Source organism: Rhineura floridana, chromosome 6 (genome assembly GCF_030035675.1).
Source record: "Rhineura floridana isolate rRhiFlo1 chromosome 6, rRhiFlo1.hap2, whole genome shotgun sequence".
Classification (NCBI taxonomy): domain Eukaryota; kingdom Metazoa; phylum Chordata; class Lepidosauria; order Squamata; family Rhineuridae; genus Rhineura; species Rhineura floridana.
Genome location: NC_084485.1, coordinates 148,606,915 through 148,624,411, shown reverse-complemented (window position 1 = coordinate 148,624,411; position 17,497 = coordinate 148,606,915). Strand labels below are relative to the sequence as shown.

Genomic DNA, 17,497 nt, shown 5'->3' with positions numbered 1-17,497 from the left:
GGCGTTGTGACTAGTAGCCATTGATAGCCTTATTTTTCATGAATTTGTCTAATTGTCTTTTAAAGCCATCCAAGTTGGTGGCCATCACTGGGAGCTTAAGTGACTGTTGAGAGGATGGGAAAAAATTCTGGGAATGTAACCTCTGCTAATTAAGAGCAAGAGAGTGCACGCACGCACACGCACACATGGTAAATGTTGCCTTATTTTCCTCCAAGTCAACTTGTTTTCCAGGATTAGAAGATTTTCTGTTTTTTTCTATTGGAAATATATTCCAAGCCTAAAAAGTTATGGTCACTGAAATTAAAACTTGCAGCAGGTTTTAAAGGTATATTATCAGGATTGCTTACTTGTAGTTTCTGAAAAGGTACAAGAGCAACTTTGTGTGGATCCACTTCCATTTGTTTAAGTGTATCTTGAATCCCCTTGCAATTCTGACTGTTTGGAGGAATTTGACTCAGTTTCGTTTAATTAGCTTGTAATTCTCAAATACTTATAAATGCTGGCAAACTGTGTAAGTGCTTCACATACTGCAGTGTTCCTCTATTTTGCACAAGGAATCTCCAGTTGGATGTGACATAACTTTGTCCTAGGTACCAGTAAATATAGCTGGAACATAATGACTGTGTCTGGACATAACAATCAACTATGGTTAATGTTATGGGAACAACCTGCAGTGAGGTTTGGGCATCCCCACCTCCATGAGGATGAGATTGGAAGCTTTTGATTACCCATTTTTTATTAACCCAGACAAGTTGTGGTTAATCTCCTCTGTGGCTTTCTGAAACAAGTCAGCTTCATATCTTGACTTATGAAACTTGTTTTAACAAACTATAGTTAAGATTAACTATAGTTTAGAGTTCAAATGTAAAGCTAAACTGTGGTTAATAAAAAATGGAAGCAAAAGCTTCCAGTCTCCTCCTTGTGGCTGTGCCAGATTGTTAGAAAGGGAGTGCATGAGTCCAAGGATAGCTGCAGCTTGTTCCTTTAATGTTATGGGAACAACCTGCAGTGAGACTTGGGCATCCTCACCTCCATGGGCTTGTTCCTTTAGTGATGAACTGTCATTTGGTTACACTTGGATGTAACAATCATCTTGAGAGTAGTGGTGACCTGCCTGCTTTGTAGTTTCAAAACTTCATGTAAATAGACATACAGGTAGACAGACCAAGTAAAGAGTTAAGGAATGTGCAAGCATAGGTGTAAGGTTTATAAGAACCAGGGTGTTCTGAGAGAGTGGCACCCTCAGTTGAGAAGGATTGAGGGATGTAAAGTATTGTTTGAAATAAAAATATTTTATGCCCCCAAACAGCGAGTACTCACTGAGAGTTTTATATCCATATAACTTCATGCAAGTATGTTCACATCTTTCTCTTTGCAAGATAAATATTAACATGAATATGTATTATGTCCACTTACATGGTCTTCCTTGAGAACGGAGAAGGTTCATATATGTTGTAGATAGCTGCATGTGCTAACTGTGACTGGTTAAAATTGAACCCATGGTGTGGGTTCAGTATGACTCAAAAAGTTATCTAAAAGGTGAAACACAAATTTTATACTATGCTCAGACTGAAAGCCAGATTTCCAGGGGAGTTGATCATGTTCAGATGTGCCTGAAGCTGCTCAGCAACCTTTTCCAGTATCTGATCTTACTCCTAAAGGTTCAGATTGCTTTGTCATTTAAAGGAATTGCAATTATTTATTTTGACATCATTCTCCTTCTCCCTCTCCCACCGCCAACCAGAAAGCTGCTGTGGTATGGTACAATGTGACTGCCCAGGGGCTTGGTCTGCAATTTGGAATCAGTACTTTTTTTGCAGGGCCAAAACTAACTCCCCAAACTGCTATGTGTATTTCAGAAGTTTGAAATTAAATCCAGACAAGACAGAGGTGCTCCTGGTTAGTCGAAAGGCAAATCAGGGAATAGGGATTCAGCCTGTGCTGGATGGGGTTACACTCCCCCTGAAGACACAGGTTCACAGTTTGGGTGTGCTCCTGGACTCAGCTTTGAACTTGGAGGCCCAGGTCTCTGCAGTGGCCAGGAGTGCTTTTGCCCAGGCAAGACTGGTGCGCCAGCTGGGCCCGTTCCTGGAGACGCCTGATTTGATTACAGTGATGCATGCCTTAGTTACATCCCATTTAGATTACTGTAACACGCTCTACGTGGGGCTGCCTTTGAAGACTGTTTGGAAACTTAAACTGGTACAAAGAGCTGCAGCCAGAGTGCTAACTGGGGCTGGTTACAGGGACCATACAACCCCTTTGTTACAACAGCTCCACTGGCTGCCAGTTTGTTTCTGGTCACAATACAAAGTGCTGGTTTTGACCTATAAAGCTCTATACGGCCTAGGTCCAGGCTATTTGTCAGACCGTATCTCCCCATATGAGCCTGCCTGGGCCCTGAGATCTTCAGGAGAGGCCCTTCTCTCAGTCCCAACACCTTCGCAAGTGCAATTGGTGGGGATGCAAGATAGGGCCTTCTCGGTGGCTGCCCCCAGGTTCTGGAACTCTCTTCCTAGGGAAGTACGAATGGCCCCTTCCTTGCTATCCTTCCGTTGGCAGGCAAAGACTTTTTTATTCCGACAGGCTTTTGGACTAGAAGATGTTTAAGATAGGGCCTCATAAGGTCTGTTGTATTGTTCTATGGTCCTATTCTTAATGTTTTAAATTGTTTTAGTATCTTAAGTGTATGTTTCATGATTTTAATGTTACAAATAGTTTAATTCTATTTTAATTGTATATTTTTGTATGTTTTTTACCAATGTGTAGTTTTTATTTGTAAGCCGCCCTGAGTCCCAAATTTGGAAAAAGGGCAGGGTAAAAATAAAGACTCATTCATTCATTCGTTCAGAAGGCCACCTGAAAATACTGTGAATTTACTAGAGTCCTCAGACTCAGGACCTTGAAGCAGAAACACACCGGTAGGAACATATATGGAAGTCAGAAAAGTAATTAAATTTGCCACCATCTTTTGTATGTAATGACAAAATTTATTTAAAATTAAAAAAAAATCTTTATCCCTGAAAATGAAAACATCACCACACCTCCAATAATTAATGGATGTTCATGAGTACAAGTGCTGCAGATGTCAGTGGCTACTCATGCCTGACTTTTGGAGAAGAGGAATGTTTTATTCTGTAAGATGGTTCTTGGCTTCTTGATTTTCCTTCTTTTGACGTATTCCACTGTGGAAAGCATCGGTGATAGCTATTTGACTCATACACCTACTGAATGGTTGTCTTGTTTCTCTTGCATTATGTTAACAGGTTAAAAAAAGACAAAGCTGGAAGGTGGATTATTTCTAAAAAATAAATAAATAAAAGACCATGCGTGCACGTCTGTAGAAATGGTTTGCGGCTCAGTCAAGCTGGAGCTAACTAAATGAAACTATGGGCTGTGCGTCAGCCAAGCATGTTTCTGCTGTACAAAATGAAGAGGAAGCTCAGAAGGGAAAAAGTTATCAGAACGGAGATGTATTTGGGGGTAAGTGTCCTCATTCGTGGTTCTTGACCATTTCATTAGTCCATGCCTTACTGAACCTTTTTTGTTGTTCAAATTCTACTTGCTCTTTTTGACATTTGTGAACAGTTCTTCTATTCCTCAGGATTTTTCATGAAGGTATTTTGGGATATAAGTATTTGGGGACATATATTCAGGTCTGTGTATGTACTGTGATTCCCTGTGAGCGGAGAAACAACAGAATATGGTGCTGGATGCAAAATAAAGCTTATCGAAAACCTCTGTTGTAGTTGTTTCCAGGATCTGTTGAATAGTGTTTGTTTAAATTTCTTCTGTGTCTTAAATTTATATGGAGAGTAAACCTTCTAAGTCAGCAGCTGTTTGTTAGAAACACTGATTTTTATTAATGCAATATATTTATACACCATTTAATACTTGGATAGGCTCTAAACGGCTTGTAAAATAATACAATATGTATAAAACAAAAAATGAAACTACAATAAAATACAGTGCAATGCAATAAACCCATTAAAATTATGAAAAACAAGACATAGCAGCACATTTTAAAGTATGTTTAGAGTGAGGGATCCTTCCCTCTTCAACCACCCTCTTTCCAAAGCACACCCACACCCACAAATTACTTACACATCACACCCAAATTCTGCCTTACATCTACACAAATCATATAATACCTATTCATTCAATATCATTCATCTTATTTTACTGTCACACCTCACACACATCTACCAATACATACAAAACCACCATCCACTCAATCACTCCAGTATGGTCTATTAGAAAGAGAGACATTTTTCAAAGGAGATCTCGTCCTTACTGGAAATAAGGGAACAAGGTTAAACATTATAAAACATAGTGTCTTAGGGCAGCCTTTGTAGTAGCATTCATGTGTGGTATGTTATACAGCCACAAGAGCGGCTGTATACTATAGTCAGCATGGAGTTTTCACATTCTGCCATGTTAAACTGAAAATACGCCCCCATGCAATTCTGTTGCTTCCCATAAGCTCCTTTTAAAACAAAATCTTATAAAACGTATAGTTCTGAACTTCCATTTCTTATTTTCCAGATTAAAAAGCAGAGAAATTCACTAGCAGGCAAAAAAAAAAAAACCGTTTGGTTTAAGAATGTACCTATAGCCAACAGATATTTCAGTCAAACTTTAAAAAGCAGGGTAAAATAAATTTCTTGGTTAAATTCTCTGTAGAAACAGTAGTTACTCAGGAATCAGGAGATACCATCCTGATTGCATGTGTTGCAACCACTCACCATGTGCTCAGAGGCACGCTATCAAATTCTTCCAAGCTACACAGGAAGTGGATTGAACTGTGAAAGACCAACCCAAATTGTGTTTGCATTTTTACAAATGTGTAGGGCAGTACAGTATCTCAGAGAGAAGGTCAGGTCTCCTGCTTCCTTGGTGCATTCATTATAGCTGCCCAATTTCCCTGCTTTTTAAAGTTCAATAGAAATATCTGTTGGGCTGGCTGTAGATACATTCTTAAACCACAAGGGTTTTTTGCCTATTAGTGAATCTAATCTTCTTTAGAATGGACTTTTTTAGTCCTGTTGAAATTGGTAGGTTTTGATGAAGTTGGTGAAGTTTTATATAGTAGGCAAACTGTGGAATTATTGAGATGTAGCAGAATAGCTAAGAGTGAGCTGTGAGTTGAGAAATCTCTAGTTCAGACAAGCCATGGTTTTCCTTTGGTGTTTTTAAAGAGGAGAGTATATGAATATACGCTGGGGATGGTTTAAATTTTCGGAGTTGAAGAGAGTTATCCGGTTAATCCACCAGTCTGGCCCCTTGAGAGGAAGAAGGGACAATTCTTAGTGCCTGGCACTGGTAGGCACAGGGCAGTTGTTTTGCCTGAACTTCAGGCTTGAACTTTGCAAGTCTGAATTTCAGACTCTGCACAATACTTTATCTAAATACAGGGAAAGGGAATAATAACTTGATTTTTTTTATTCAGGAAAATTAATAATACACAAGGTTAAAAATTAGTCCAGTAGTCTAAAACATTTCCCAAAGTCAAGGTGGGGGAGCAGAAGTAAATTATTTGGGCCTTTGTACCCTACACACAACTCTGTGAGAGGTCAAGAGATCCTCTTCTTCTGGGCCCAATGGAAAATGTTGTGCCAGTTCTCCTTCCTAGCCATGGTGGTTTTGATGAGGTGCTGGAAAACAAGAGAACAGCCCAGATTGCAGTTAATTCCTCCACAAGTATGATCTCATCAGATCACCCAGGATGGCAGCAGCACGTCAGCTCAGGTTGAAAGACCTTGGCTCTCTCTGGAAACATTCTTAGCATCTTCCCAGACCTTTTACTCTCTCTCATCCTTCCAGAGGAAGCCAGCAAGGCCTGCTGTTAGCCTGTTGCTAGGCAATGGCTCACAGAGATGCCCTGAAACTGTCCACCTCCCGTCCAAAAGAGCACCCTTAAACCTGTCCTTTCTTAAAGGTTTGTACAAATATTAGTCTCAAACATCTGTATGGGGGTTATACTTACAGAAGTCTTTTTAAGAGATGACCAGATGCTATGTGTGATGAGGGAACTGGGCTTACCCACTTCTGCCAGCCTCACCAACTCCCAACTTGGGCTGTTGCATTTACTTAAGTCCCCTACACATATAGAGACCCAAGATGGTCAGGCCCCACATATGCAATCTGAAAATCACAAACTCGAAACGTACAGATTATGTGACAGGAACCTACACCTTTTGGCTCTAAACTCATGCTCACCTGTTCAAATGTCACAGTCCAACACATGGATGGGTTGCATATAGCAAGCAAAATCTTAAGACCCCCAACAGGCATACCTCCTAACATCTCTATCCCATACCATTTTGTGGAATTTCATTCCATACCATTTTGTGGGCAGGTTTTTTTTTTAATATATCCCTTTCCCAACCATTCCTTCTGTATTCCTGTTGGTTTCAGTTGACTTCTTGCTAATGAAGGCAGCCCTTCTGGGAAAAGTAAGGTATGAGAAATTTTAGGAACATTCTGTCCTTGACGAAATGAGCCCAGGTTTATCTGACCTGTTCATTCTTGGGTGCTCATACTGAGACTCCTGCAATCTGAATAATAAGCAGACAGATTGTTTCTGGGTCTTGAAAGGGTGTTTGTTTTTAAAAGAACAATGCACACATTGTTAATATAAACTATGGTTTAAGACATGCAAGTCTTTTGCTCCTCCTCTCCTGACTCTTGCTCAGGGGAGGAAACAATCCAGAGTCTGGCTAGTTGTAACGTGCCAACCTGGGTTGTTTGGGCTTGTGGTTTGGAAGTACAGATTTGTTCTTGGCTAACTGCCCATGGTTTGTTTGCAAGAAACAGACTATAAGATATCACGATCCTGGATTCACACATCATGACAAGGAAGATTCTGGCTTGTTTCCTCCCTCACGTGGCGCAGAGGAGCAAACCATAGTTTATTGTATACTTTTAGCAGGCCACTCTCATTTTTCTTTCTTTGCCTTAAAGTTCTATGAGCCACACTAAGGAGCTACATTGCATGATACAAATTAAATCTGTAACATTACAGGGTCTTAAACTCTCATGGTGTTTAATGCTGAACAATATTGTGTATGATACATTTGTAGAAATAATTCTGAAAAGCCTTTAAAGGAAAACAGTGATATCTGTGCACAAGAGGCAGCATCTTCTCACTGCAAGGTAATGTTAGCTGGTATTCAAACAGGGCTAGTCTAAGACATTTTGCTGCCCAAGGCATGGCAGCAAATGCCACCCCTTCCTCCCTGCCATGGTGTGTAGTACATTAAGCTGGACAGGTTATTTTGCCACCTGAGGTAGAAAACCCCACAACCACTTCTCTTCCCTTTCTGGCAGTAAAAATAGATCAATAAATAATGAACAATGTGCTGTCCCTTCATGACACCCCAAATGAGGTGCCTGAGAGGGCTACCTCATTTTGGCTAATGGTTGGGCCAGCCCTATGCTGTAATAGAATTTTGGCTGGGCCACAGAGTCTTAAGACATGAGAAATGATTGCTGTAAGTCCATCACATTAGGGCAGAACTGCAAGCTACATTTTGTTCAACAGGAAGAGGGACAGTAGCTCAGTGGTTGAGTATCTGCTTTGCGTGCAAAAGGTCCCAGGTTGAATCTCCAGGTAAGGCTGGGAAAGACCCCTGCTTGAAACCCTAGAGAGCTGTTGCCTGTCACCGCAGACAGTACGGTAACGCAGCTGAAGCTCTGCTCACTGCCGGAGTTCGATTCCAACGGAAGGAGGAAGTCGAATCTCCGGTAAAAGGGGTCGAGGTCCACTCAGCCTTCCATCCATCTGTGGTCAGTAAAATGAGTACCCGGCATATGCTGGGGGGTAAAGAAAGGCCGGGGAAGGAACTGGCAGTCCCACCCCATATATACGGTCTGCCTAGTAAATGTTGCAAGACATCACCCTAAGGGTCAGAAACGACTCGCACTATAAGTGCGTGGACACCTTTACCTTTATTATTTTTTCAAACCTTTTCTTTGCTCACAATGCAGCTGCTGAGACTGTAACTCGAAGCAGAAGACGAGTGCCGGAGGAGAGGTGCTTTTTTTTTCTGCTGAAAAGGTATATTTTTTCACCAGTGGATGTAAAATCAGCTGGGTGGTGGTGGATGTTTTCAGCAGAAAAATAGTGTGAGCAGAAGCATCCCTCCTCTGTTCGTTCTCTTGCATTACAGCCCCATTGGCTGCTTTGTATGTTTTGTTTGTCCCCCCCCCCCCCAAGGCCAAACAATAAAATAATACTCAAGGCACCTCTGTTTCTGCCTTAAAACAAGATATTAGTTGCAAGCTATTGACAAATGAAACAAGTCAAAATATGAGAGTGCTAACAGCCATTGAAGCATATGTTGAATGTAAATTGTTGGTCTGTGGAATATAGAGTTCTGCTTAATCTTGTTGGTAGGAATAGATACGTCATCCAACTGGATACAGGAACTTGCACACCTTGAGCGTTCCTGACAGTGTAATTAGGGCTGCCAACAGATCAATCTGCTGCCTTTTGAGCAATTAATTAATTAATGGATTACATTTCCATCAATTTGCGTTTTACCAAACCTGAATATAGTTGCATTTTCAGATGCTGAAGTGCAGGGAACTTAAAAGCTACAGTTGCTTGCTAGAGGGAGAGGACATTTTTAATATTTGCATTTCCTGTTCAGGGGTTTCCAAACTGTGGTCCATGGACCACAAGTGGTCTGCAGCATGTGTGTGGAATTTTTGATTAAAGATGGGACACAGCACATCCATCGCATTAAATATTTATACTGATTTTTAAATGTATTTTTATTGCTTCTTTTATTTCTTACATTGCATTATGATTTGAATTCTATGGAATTCAGACTGTAATGCAATAAAATGCAATATTTAAGAAATAAAAGCCGCAATAAAAACACAATTAAAAATCATACAGCATCTAGCACAGCAGTTTCCAACTGCTACAGCAGGCAGGAAGATCGTAAGTGGTCTGCCAAGACTCTCAGCAATTTTTAAGTGGTCCTCAGGGAAAAACATTTGGGAACCACTGTCCTATTACATTAACATGTGAACATCAAACTGCGTGCCACTGGTCCTCAGCAGTACTCATTAAAATTTGCCCTTCCCAATTAAAATTGCCCCCCCCAAAGATTTACCAATTAGGTTTTTGTTCATCTACATGTAGTCAAAGCTTGAGGCTCTGCTTTTGAATCTTTTACTTTCTTTGTAGAGTTTTACAGTAGCTCACTAAAGCCTTTTTCTTTTATATTTTTTTTAATACTCCAGTGGAGAATTGTGGATCTGTTTGTGTACTGGAATTCATCTCTGTTTTCAGCCTATTTGCAAACAGTTAATTGTATTCACACCTTTTGGTGGCTTAAACTGAACTGTTACCTTCAAGGGAATTCTAATGGAGATTTCGCTGCATGTCAAATGAAGAGATTATTTATCTTTTGTTTAACATGACTTCTTGCTAATGAACACTAGTAGTCAGTTGATGTTTATAGAACTAGCTGTAAATGCTAGCTTGTTGGCTAAACATGGGTCTTCAGTGAGCATTGATAGTTGATGGCTACTGATGTAGGACACACCCCGAACATTCAGAAGGAGGCTAGAGAAAGTTTGGAGAAATACAGCACGGATGGCAAAGGAAATGTTGTGTGGAGGACTTGCCAGGTGAGGGGAACACGGCCCAGACAATTAATAGCTGTGCCATGTTCCGGTCCCCCATGCACCCACAGGATTGCTGGTTGCCCTATCAGCCAGCTCTCAGATCTCCGGATGCTGCTTTAAAATGCCAGATCGGTCCATAATAAGACCTCTCTCATCCACGATTTAATCGTGGATGAGGGGGCTGATCTGGCATGTGTAACCGAGACCTGGGTTGGGTGAACAGGGTGGAGCTAGTCTCTCCCAACTGTGCCCACCTGGGTACTTGGTTCAGCATCAGGGTAGGTCTGAGGGCCGGGGAGGGGGGGTTGCTGTGGTCTATAGGAGTTCCATCTTTCTCTCCAAGCACCCTGTCCATTTAGCTACTGGCCTGGAGTGTTTGCACCTTGTGTTGGGTCAACGGGACAGATTGGGGATTCTGTTGGTGTACCGACCACCCCGCTGCCCAACTGACTCCCTAACTGAGCCGACAGAGGTGGTCTCGGATGTGCTGTTGAGATCCCCTAGACTTTTAGTGCTTTGGAATGTCAACATCCATGCCGAGGCCGCCTTATCTGGGGCGGCTCAGGACTTCATGGCCTCCATGACAACCATGGGGCTGTCCCAATACACCATTGGCCCAACGCATGTGGCAGGGCATACTCTGGACCTGATTTTTGCAACTGGACAGGGTGAAGGTGATCTGAAGGTAGGGAGTCTTACATCAGCCCCTTTGTCATGGTCAGATCACCGCTTGCTGAAGTTTAGACTTACAGCAACTTTCCCCCTCTGCAGGGGTGGGGGACCTATTAAGATGGTCCGCCCTCGGAGACTAATGAATCCGGATGGTTTTTAGAAGGCTCTGGGGAGTTTTCTGGCTGATAAGTCTGGCGCTCCTGTCGAAACCCTAGTCGAACTGTGGCACACTGAAGTGACCCGGGCAGTTGACATGATCGCTCCTGAGCGCCCTCTCCTGGGTAGAGCTCATACAGCTGCGTGGTATACTCCGGAGCTGAGAGCGATGAAACAGCATAGGAGACGGCTTGAGTGCAGATGGAGACGAACTCCTCATGGATGCAACTTTGCACTGGTAAGTGCCTATACTAAGTTATATTTAGTGGCAGTGCGGTAAGCAAAAAAACAACATTTTGCTGCCTGTATTCAATCTTCTATCTGCCGGCCGGCGGAGCTTTTTAAGATTGTCCGAGGGCTATTACATTCTGGCCCTAAGGACATGATAGATTCATCTGAAGCCCGTTGTAATGAATTTGCCAGGCACTTCCAGGACAAAATTTCTTGCATCCGTCAGGACTTGGACTCCAATGTTATAGCAGTGGATTTAAATGAGGCATCCGGAGCACAGTCTGGTCATGTTTTGTTGGATGAGTTTCAATTGGTACAGCTCGAGGACGTTGACAAGGTGCTTGGACAGGTGCATGCGACCACTTCTATACTGGATCCTTGCCCCTCTTGGCTGTTCCATAGTTTGGGGGCTGCTACCGAGAAGGCCCTCTTTCTTGTAATCACCTTCCGGGCGTCTTTTTGAGTAGGCACCCGGAGGAGGGCCTTCGATGTTGAGCGTAGTGCCCGGGTAGGTTCATATCGGGAGAGACGTTCCACCAGGTATTGTGGGCCCGTGCCGTGTAAGGCTTTATAGGTTAAAACCAGCACCTTGAATTGGGCCCGGAAACGAATAGGCAGCCAGTGCAAGCCGGCCAGGATTGGTGTCACATGTTGCGACCGCTTGGTCCCAGTTATTAATCTGGCCGCCGCGTTCTGCACAAGCTGCAGTTTCTGAACCGTCTTCAAGGGCAGTCCCACGTATAGTGCATTGCAGTAGTCCAACCTTGAAGTTACCAGAGCATGGACAACTGAAGCAAGATGTTCCCTGTCCAGATATGGGCGCAGCTGGGCCACCAGCCTAAGTTGGTAAAAAGCACTCCATGCCACCGAGGCCACCTGCGCCTCAAGTGACAAGGACGGGTCCAAAAGGACTCCCAAGCTACGCACCTGCTCCTTCAGGGGGAGTGTAACCTCATCCAGAACAGGTCAAACATCCAACTGGTCAGGGGATCCATTTACTAACACCATCTCAGTCTTATCTGGATTGAGCTTCAATTTGTTCGCTCTCATCCAGTCCATTATCGCGGCCAAGCACTGGTTTAGGACCTTGACAGCTTCACCTGAAGAAGATGAAAAGGAGAAGTAGAGCTGCGTATCATCAGCATACTGATGAGAACGCACTCCAAAACTCCTGATGACCGTCCCCAGCGGCTTCATATAGATATTAAAGAGCATGGGGGACAGAACTGATCCCTGCGGAACTCCATATTGGAGCTTCCAGGGTGTCGAGTAGTGCTCCCCAAGCACAACTTTCTGAAGACGATCTGTCAGATAGGAGCGGAACCACTGCCAAGCAGTGCCTCCAACTCCCAAATCCGCCAGCCTCTCCAGAAGGATACCATGGTCAATGGTATCGAAAGCCGCTGAGAGATCAAGGAGAATCAACAGAGTTACACTCCCTCTGTCTTTCTCTCGACACAGGTCATCATACAGGGCGACCAAGGCTGTCTCCGTACCAAAACTGGGCCTGAACCCCGATTGAAATGGATCCAGATAATCGGTCTCATCCAAGAGAGCCTGGAGCTGGGATGCAACCACCCTCTCCAGAACCTTGCCCAGGAATGGCACATTTGCTACCGGTCTGTAGTTATTCAAGTTATCTGGGTCCAGGGAAGATTTTTTCAAAAGCGGTCTCACTACCGCTGCCTTAAGGCATTGTGGGACCACTCCCTCACCTAGTGAGGCATTAATCACCTCCCTGGCGAGCCGGCAGTGCCAACCCTGCTAGCTTTTATTAGCCAAGAGGGGCAAGGATCTAGCACAGAAGTGGTTGCACGCACCTGTCCAAGGACCTTGTCAACGTCCTCAAGCTGTACCAATTGAAACTCATCCAACAAAATATGACCAGACTGTGCTCCGGAGACCTCAGTTGATTTCACTGCTATAAGTTTGGAGTCTAAGTCCTGGCGAATGCAAGAGATTTTATTCTGGAAGTGCTTCGCAAATTCATCACATCGGGCTTTAGAAGATTCCATCACGTCCTTAGGGCCAGAGTGTAGAAGTCCTCTTGACAGTTTGAAACAACTCCACCGGACGAGAGATCGAGGCTTGAATAGAGGCAGTGATGTGTTGTTTCTTTGCTGCACGCACCGCCCCAAAGTACGTCTTGTTATAAGCACTCACCAGAGCAAGGTTGCATTTGTCAGGAGTCCGCCTCCATCTGCACTCAAGCCGTCTCCTACATTGTTTCATCGCCCTCAGCTCTAAAGTATACCATGGAGCTGACTGAGCTCTACAACGGAGAGGGCGCACAGGTGCGACTTACGTCAGCTGCCTGGGTCATCTCCGCATTCCACAGATCGGCCAGGGTGTCGACGTGAGCGCCAGCCTTATCAGCCAGAAAACTCCCCAGGGCTTTTTGAAAACCATCCGGATCCAGCAGCCTCCGGGGGCAGACCATCTTAATTAGGTCCCCCACTCTTGCAGAGGGGGAAGGTCGTTGTGAGTATAAACCTCAACAAGCAGCGATCTGTCCATGACAAAGGTGTTGATGTAAGGTTCCCTATACACAGATCACTATCATCATGTCCAGTAACAAAAATCAGGTCCAGAGTGTGACCTGCTACATGAGTTGGGCCGGTGGTATGTTGGGACAGCCCCATGGTTGTCATGGAAACCATGAAGTCCTGAGCTGTTCCGGATAAGATGGCCTCGGCATGAATGTTGACATCACCCAATAGTCTAGGGGACCTCAACAAAACCTCCGAGACCACCTCCGTCAGCTCAGTCAGGGAGTCTGTTAGGCAGCGGGGTGGGCGGTACACTAACAGAATCCCTAGTCTGTCCCTCTGGCCCAACTCAAGGTGCAAACACTCAAGGCCCGTAGTTACCTGAACATGATGTTTGAAGAAGGGGATGGAACTCCTATAGACCACTGCAACCCCCCCTCCCCGGCCCTCAGATCTACCGTGATGCTGCACTGAGTATCCAGGTGTGCATAGCTGAGATAGACCAACACCTCCCTGCTCTCGCACCCAGGTCTCAGTTATGCATGCCAGATCTGCTGCCTCATCCACAATTATATCATGGATGAGGGCGGTCTTATTATGTACCGATTGCACGGCTTGGGACCACAATACCTGGTGGAACGCCTCTCCCGATATGAACCTACCTGTACTCTGCGTTCAACATCGAAGGGCCTCCTTCGGGGGCCCACCCAGAGAGAAGCCCGGAAGGTGACAACAAGAAAACGGGCATTCTCTGTGGTGGCCCCCGAACTATGGAACTCTCTCCCTGATGAGGTACGCCTGGCGCCAACATTGCTGTCCTTCTGGCGCCAGGTAAAAACCTTTTTGTTCTCCCAGGCTTTTTAACAACATTTTAACAACATTTTTAACATCTGTTGTAACACCTACATTTGCACTTACACTCTTAATAATCTTAATTACTTAACATCTTAACATCTTAATACTTTTAACTGATTTAATACGTTTTTAATATTTTTTAGGCTTGTGTTGTAGTTGTTTATATGTTTAATTATGTTTTACTACTTTTGGTATATTGTTTTTAAGTTGCTGATATATGTTTTTTACTTGTATATTGGATGTTTTTATGTTGTGCACCGCCCAGAGAGCTACGGCTATTGGGCGGTATAGATAGATAGATAGATAGATAGATAGATAGATAGATGATAGATAGATGATAGATAGATAGATAGATAGATAGATGATAGATAGATGATAGATAGATAGATAGATAGATAGATAGATAGATAGATAGATAGATAGATAGATAGATAGATAGATAGATAGGCCTAAGTTATGCAGCTGACTGGAAAAGAAGATTCCAAGAGAATGCTGTTTGCTTTGGAGTGGGGTTGTGGTGGTGCTGATGCTCCTTTATGGATAGGCTTCTACAAATACACCTGGCATGGCAAATGTAGCATGACAAGGGGCCAGCCTTGCTCCCAACTTAGGAGCTGAGTAGGTGGCCTCACTCTTCCCCCATCCCCTCAAAAAAGGTAGAGAACATAAATGGACCAAGGGTGAGAGATTGGGGGCAGAGAAAACGGGGGGGAAAGTCTTTTAAAACACTAAATTCAGTGCATGAATCACAGGGACAGTGAGTGACACAAGGTGTGTGCTGATGACTTAGGCTGCAATCCAGTACACACTTACCTGGGAGTACGTCCCATTGAATCCAGTGGAGCTTACTCTGAGTAGACATGTATTAGATTGCAGCTTTAGTCTGCTTTCTTTTCCTGACTTATTCACACACAGTAGTGAACAACAGGCTGACTTGCATAAGCAGCAGAATGAGGTAGTTAGTAGAGTGGATTGTGCCACTTCAGACAGCAGGTGGAGGGATGCCATATTAAGCACTTTACCTGGAAGGAAAACAAAAATGAAATGAGCACATTGGGGAGAGAGAAGTTGCAGCTCTCTCTTAACCTGCTATGCTAGTTTTCTACTTACAGAGATACTTCTATGCTGGGGAGCGTTTGAAAACGTTATGTTTCATCTGCAGTCTGCAGTAGTATAGTTTGTACCTCAGGACTATCTACCTCATTCTGGTAATTTTTGTTACCAGTGAGTAGCATATTCAACACTTGCCTCCTGAATTCATATCTGCTTTACATATTGCAACTACATTTCTGGATGCAGTACTTTTTTACACATTTTAATGCACTTCATGACAATGAACTTACTTTTTAAAAGCCTGTTGCACTTAAGAATGCCATTAGAGAGTAAGTAAATTAAATACTCATTTCAGTCAGTAAATAGATCAGCTAATAAAACAAGTCATTCTTTTTTACTCCCTATGATTGACTTTAGATAAAAGAGTATATTCAGTGAACCAGAAATTCTTACTTTATTGTTTGAAAATGTTTGCTTTGAGATGATAGTTGTATCAGCAAGGCCAGCCCCCTTGCCAGTGAATGCACAGGGTAAAGGATTCTTGTTTTCTCCCTTCCTGTGTCTACATAGAGTCCTTGTATGTCAAATGTTAGTTCACCTAAGCTCACAGGTTATCAACAGCAGTTGTCTAGCACAGGCGGAAAATAGAGGAGACCCCACTCAAGAATTGTTGAGTCTCGGGAGGTACCAGGAATTTTCTGTTTGGGAGTCAGACGTCAGACAGCAGAACAGTCTTTATACCATATGCTGTTTATTCATATCTTGCACACTACAGCTAATAAGATGAATTCTAGATGGGCTTAGCCATCATTATAGAAACAGAAAAATAGAAATACATATCAGCATGAAAGAAGTTGCTGGATACCCGTTTAACATCAAAGTAAAAGACACTGAAGGCACATCTTAGTTAAAACAGGTTACAATAGATGAAGTACTAGGTTAAACTCTAAGTCACATTACAGAGCCAATGTTACAAAGTATGTGGAAATACATGTCATAATACATCACCCCTCTGATGTCATAGATGGGTCTCCTGCTTTCTTTGACCCCCCCCCCCATTCCAGCAGAGCTTTGGGGCCCTGAGTACAGTAAAACCTGGGCTTTGATACCCTTTCTTAACTAAGAGAAGACTTGTTCCTATGGCCTTATCAATGATGCTGTCCACTAGAGGCAGCACTAGTGACCTTTCCACCTTCTCCTAGAGATGGCAAGAATGCTCAATGTAAACTACTAGTATCAATCAATCTTTATTGCATAGTCCACAGACCATCACAGTAAACTACTAGTAGAATGTGGTAGTGTTAACCATACCACATAAGGAACTTTGTATAAAAAATGCCAGTTTGAGTATTGATGTATCTCTATGTCTTCCGGCTGCTTTCATAGGAAAATTGCAGCTTTGGTCAGGAGACAGAGGAAAGGAGGGGGCAGTTTTACACTGCTTCTTTTCTTACTATTAGGCTCTTGTGAATGCAGACTTTATAAGCTATTTCAGTAAATCTTAAGCACATTCTAAGCAAATATAAGCAGATGTAAATGATCTTGGCATAACTTATGCATATTTTAAACCAATATCTGGGCTTGCCTATTATGATAGGGTATGTAGAACCAGGTATAGTTATGTTGATTTCGGTGTAATGTAAGCCTTTATAGAGGTAGGATCTGGTTCTGATTGTTTTAAAAAATGGAATATCTTTTATATAATCACCTTGAATCTCAGGCAATCAAACCAATAGCCTTCCAAAAAGTGATCACAATAGGCCTTATAACTAGCCAGATAATGTAATACTTTAACTTTTTTAAAAAAATATGAGAGGTATGTATATAGGATTACCCACCAATTAAAGAATTTGGCAAATAATCTTTGGCTTTTTAAGGGCTTGATTGGCTAATTGATTAGATTCAAATGTGTATGTTTCTAAAACCCCTCTCTCTGTATATTAAGGTAGTGCAACCTTCCCCATCCTGGTGCCCTGCTGATTTTCTGGACTACAACTCCCATTAGTTCCAGTCAACATAGATAATTGTCAGAAATGATGAGAAGTTGAGGTAGTATGAGACAACATAAAACTTCATAAACAGAATACTTGCTACTGGTGGAAGGAAACCCATAATCTTTCTTTCCATATTATACTAATACAATGGAATCAACCTAAAAAATAAAGCTTGCATATTCATTCTGAATTATATTCCACTTCTGAAAAAATAAAGAGATATGAGTAAGTGGAAGGAGAAAAACTTATCAGTACTGGGTAGGATTTGTGTTATGCAAATTAAAATACTCTTAAGTTTTTTTGTGTCCTTTTTGTTTCTATAATTTACCAGCTAGCAAACAACATTACTGAAATTTGTTTTCCAAAATAAAAAGCTAAGGCTGACCTTAAAGAGCTTATACAGAA

General features: G+C 42.7%; 1 protein-coding gene across 1 annotated transcript in view; it reads left to right on the top strand.

The window, feature by feature from the left end:
• Positions 1-17,497, top strand: part of C6H1orf21 (chromosome 6 C1orf21 homolog) — a 217,946-nt gene that overhangs the window by 70,676 nt on the left and 129,773 nt on the right. Inside the window, exon 2 of the mRNA XM_061634049.1 lies at positions 3,267-3,483. Coding sequence (XP_061490033.1) covers positions 3,390-3,483 — 94 coding nt within the window. The 5' untranslated portion in view covers positions 3,267-3,389. The remainder of the gene's footprint in view (positions 1-3,266; positions 3,484-17,497) is intronic.